A 5,000-nucleotide genomic window follows, 5' to 3' on the forward strand; every position below is an offset into this window, starting at 1 on the left:
GTAAGAGTTGTTGAATGTTAAAAGGTGAATTAAATAAAAAAATAAGGAACATCCTGGATCTGTTTTTTTTTTTGCTCTTCTTTATTCTTTTTCATCGAAGTATCGGATCGGGACTCGGTATCGGTAGATACTCAAAATCAAATGACTCGGACTCGAGGGCAAAAAAACCTGATCGGGACATCCCTAACTCTGACCTTATTCTTACCTTACTCTGACTTTACTCTGACCTTACAATGACTTTACTCTGACTTTACTCTGACCTTACAATGACTTTACTCTGACCTTACTCTGACTTTACTCTGACCTTACTCTGACTTTACTCTGACCTTACTCTGACTTTACTCTGACCTTACTCTGACTTTACTCTGACCTTACTCTGACTTTACTCTGACCTTACTCTGACTTTACTCTTACTCTGACCTTACTCTGACCTTACTCTTACTCTGACCTTATTCTTACCTTACTCTGATCTTACTCTGACTTTACTCTGACCTTACAATGACCTTACTCTGACCTTACTCTGACTTTACTCTGACCTTACTCTGACCTTACTCTTACTCTGACCTTATTCTTACCTTACTCTGACCTTACTCTGACTTTACTCTGACCTTACTCTGACTTTACTCTGACCTTACTCTAACTTTACTCTGACCTTACTCTGACCTTACTCTGACCTTACTCTTACTCTGACCTTACTCTGACTTTACTCTGACCTTACTCTTACTCTGACCTTACTCTTACTCTGACCTTACTCTTACTCTGACCTTACTCTGACTTTACTCTGACCTTACTCTTACTCTGACCTTACTCTGACTTTACTCTGACCTAACTCTCATGTTGATCACTTCTAGAAGTCTGTTCTTCATTCTGGCAGTTCCCAATGAAATAACTGCATGACAGTTATGGAGGAACAGTAAATGTGGCCACTCTTTAGATCACCGGTTGGTTGATCTCTGTGTGTGTGTGTGTGTGTGTGTGTGTGTGTGTGTGTGTGTGTGTGTAGGGTTCTAGGCGTGAGCTGTGACGTCATCAAACCCAGAGATGTGTCTCAGCTCCACCCTCTGGTGAATATCCATGATCTGGTCGGAGCTCTTCATCTGCCCGGCGACAGTGTCGTCTCCCCGCCGGATGTCAATCACGCGCTCGCTGTGGCGGCGGCGGCTCACGGTACGGCTAAGGCCAAACACAGCATCACAGTCTCACTGATCATTACCTCTGTCATCTCATTGGTCTTTCATGTGTCAGGCGTGCAGATTTACGAACACACAAGTGTGAATCAGGTCCTGGTGAAGAACGGTCACGTGACGGCGGTGGAGACCGACCGCGGATCCATCGAGTGCGAGTACTTCGTGAACTGTGCCGGACAGGTGCGTCTCTGCATGAGCTCTGACACACACGCTCCAGGACTCAGTGTCATGTAGATCTGCAAATAAATTGAAAGTTTAAATTGAACATGATGAAATGTTAGAATATGATCAGTGTGTTATTCTAATGTTGATCTCGCTCACTGCTAGTCTCATACAGACAAGCTAACACACAGAATAACATTATAACTTTAACACACTCTAATGCAGTTTAGTGTGATAGTGTAGAGCCAGTGAAACAGCGCTGCGTTCCCTCACACGTTTCATTCGTCTAGTAAACGGAGTATTATTCAGCGCTTGTGTGTAGTTCGGTAGAATGAAATGTCCTTTATATCCGCGGGACTCGCGTGTGGCGCTGAGATCTGTCTCTCGTTAGCGATCGCGCTCTGCTTCACACCACAGGCATGTTAAACACATCAGTGTATTCACTCATCCATCAACATTATTAGATCCTTCAGCATGACGACAAGTTCCATGATTCCGCTTATTCACTGCGTCATCAATCTACGCCTGTGTTACTGTAAGAGGTTAGCGACCGCTAGCGGCGGAAACAGTTACACATTGTAGCTTTAAATTGCGTACATGCGTTTCTCCGGCTGCCTTGCCGTGTGTCTGGTGTCTGGTGTGTGTGTGTGTGTGTGTGTGTGTGTGTGTGTGTGTGTGTGTGTCTGGTGTCTGGTGTCTGGTGTGTGTGTGTGTGTGTGTGTGTGTGTGTGTGTGTGTGTGTCTGGGGTTATTTGTCACAACGAACGAGAAAGGTTTGTGTGTGTGTGTGAACAGAGGAGAGTCTGCTGGAGAAAAGAGAACTGTGTGTGTGTGTGTGTGTGTGTGCGTGTGTGTTAGTGCTGTAGCGGTGCGTCGATGACGTCGACGCCATATTTTTTGCGTCGACTCTTCTTTATTTTTTTTATTATTTTTTTTTCACCATTCCCGGAGGTGCAGCTCGCCACACACACACACACACACACCGCCCACCGTGTTATTCTGTCATGTTTTCTCCCTTTCTTTCCAAACCGCGACAAACGCCAGTCTCCTTTCTCTGCAGAATGCGATAAATCCGCTCAACCATTCACAGCGCATCATTCCACGCATTGTAACGGCGGCGCTTTGAATACACCCGGTGTGGTGAAGTATCCGGTAACTCTGAAGTGATGGGTCCGGGCTGAGGACCCAATTAGTATGCCTGATCTAAATCTGTTCTCGCGATACGGTAAGGCAGTATCAGTGCAGTATAAGATCAGGTAAAGCTCATAGCACGATCATCGGATAACGTTAGCTGTATGCTATGCTACTATCTAAGCTAACTAAAAAACACACTACCAACGAGAAATGTTTAATTTCACAATCTATAGCTTCGGTTAAATACTAGTATATGAAACGTATAATTTAAAATACATTAAATACATTAATGACTCGTTATAACGTAGTACAAACGTCTTCTTTAATAAAGTGATTTTGTATGATTTGTAACCAGGCACTAAAGCGATTACCCATAAAACGTGCTTTGAACCAATCGGATTGCTTGGGTCCTCAGCCCGGACCCATCACTTCAGAGTGACCGGATACTTCACCACACCGGCATCCTAGTTTTCCTTATCTACTTGTACTTTTTGATCAACAAACAAACAAACAAAATAATACATTTGACGGCATTGATGAACCTGTGGTGGTTTCTGCCGTAGGGAAAAAACGTAAGCCATCGAAATCTAATAATTTACGTGAAGATCATTTAAGAAGATGAGGCACGCGGGAGGAAGAGAAATGCCGACTGTTGCTTGTTCTCACACGACAGCGTCAAACTTCTGTCCAATGCTGACACGTTAACACCAGGGGATCTTTTAAAAAACGTTCAATTCTTGTACTCAAAGTCAATGAAAACAGCAGGACTAAGCCATTTTACAGCTGATCGCCGTCAAAAAGGTTCAGGAGGTATTTCTTAGCGATGGCTGATTGAATGTATGTTTAGTCCAGTGCCTGTAAGTTATATAATGGCTCGTTTCCACTGAGTGGTACGGTACGGTACGCATTTATTTGCGTTTCCACTATCAAAAGTTGTGAATGGTACCAAAATTTTTCAGGTACCCTTCCATTGGGGTTCCAGCACAGTGGTACGGTCCTAAAGGGCGGAGCTAGACTCACTGCAGGACGTTGATTGGTTGACAGAGAATCGTCACTTGCGCGTGCTACAAGGGGAATGACAACATAAGAAGCGCCATTTTTTAATATAGAGTTTAATATAATACTGTTACTGTATCACGAAATGTAATTTTAAGAGTTTTTCAGGCGAGAATGTAGTTGTTAAAAGCTCAAATCTGTGGTTTATTTATAAAGATGATATTTTTTTCCCCGGTTGTGATCCATGGGATCAGCGGCGCTCGGCGCTCATGTTTCCCGGCTGGATGAGCCTTTCCTCGGCTAGTGCTTCTGACGTTCGCCGCTGACTCCGACGGTAGTGGATAAACATGAGATATAATTGGTCTTGTGTAGACCTAACGGGCGATCTTTGGTCTCGTGAATATATAAAAGTTTAGTTTCATATTATAGGCTATTTGTATTTAACTTTACTGTTGTAATGTTAGACTAGAGCGCTGCATTTGGATATTTGACTGAATTGTTTGCTTTATTTCTTATTGTATAGCTTCTTGTACCTTTTACTTAAACTTTTATATTGGCTATTATTGATAAAACTAAAATTTTACAAAAAGAAATATGGTTTCTTGTCATTTTTTTATTACAAGATTATCACTGATGTTTATTGCAACATTTGTCTGGAATTTGTTTAATTTTTTTTATTTAAACGAAAAGAGGCAACAGTTGTGTTTTAAATTTCGTTTTGTTATAGAATAGAATAACGTATAACGTGCAGTGAATAATCAATATGCGTTGCACATGAACCACATTTGTGTCCCTAACATGAAAACGAAAAGTTTTTCACAACTTACTTTGTTGTGTATTTTCAACAGTTTCAATATGAAAAATAACTTTAATATTGATTCAATGGATTAATTGCATTTTGAAAAAAAAAGTGTCATGAATTTATTGCATTTTTGGGGAAAAATAATGTTTTTATAATAAATCTTTGAAAATCTAAATCTGGATTTGAATTATTTATGTTATTATAACCTAAAGATGCTATGTGAAAGTTTGAAACAGAAAATAGTGGTTTTCATCTTGCCACTTTCTTGGTAAAGAAAACACATTTTTTACTCAAATTAATCGAAATGGATTTATCACGATACTATATTATTCAGAAGTAAACATTGTAGCTGACAGAGTGTTTATGTCAGAATGTTTATTTTTAAACCACAACCTTCTAAGAGCTTCTTTTACCGATATATTTACCGATATCTTTTGCATTTTTCATCCAAACAACGTCAAACTTGGCACTGCTCTTACTGGTGCCCAGACAGCTGTCGAGTTTGAAATCCATCGGAGTAACGGTTCGACAGAGATATGCAATAACAGACAGGATAATTAATTCCAATTAGTCGTTAGATTAGTCGACTAATCGATAAAATAATCGCCCGACTAATCGTTTAATTAATAATCGTTTACCCCAGCCCTAGTGTGTGTGTGTGCGTGTGCGTGCGTGTGTGTGTGTGTGAACAGGAGAGTCTGCTGGAAAAAAGAGAACTG

General features: G+C 40.9%; 1 protein-coding gene across 3 annotated transcripts in view; it reads left to right on the forward strand.

Annotated features, from left to right (window-relative positions):
• pdpr (pyruvate dehydrogenase phosphatase regulatory subunit) overlaps positions 1-5,000 on the forward strand; it is a 58,342-nt gene that overhangs the window by 19,232 nt on the left and 34,110 nt on the right. For 2 of the 3 annotated variants that reach the window (XM_084124014.1, XM_084124015.1), the window contains exons 5-6: positions 1,004-1,167; positions 1,246-1,367. In XM_084124014.1, coding sequence (XP_083980140.1) covers positions 1,004-1,167; positions 1,246-1,367 — 286 coding nt within the window. The remainder of the gene's footprint in view (positions 1-1,003; positions 1,168-1,245; positions 1,368-5,000) is intronic. The other variant, XM_084124016.1, reaches the window with a different exon arrangement.

Source organism: Abramis brama (assembly GCF_963993115.1).
Source record: "Abramis brama genome assembly, chromosome: 9".
Taxonomy (NCBI): domain Eukaryota; kingdom Metazoa; phylum Chordata; class Actinopteri; order Cypriniformes; family Leuciscidae; genus Abramis; species Abramis brama.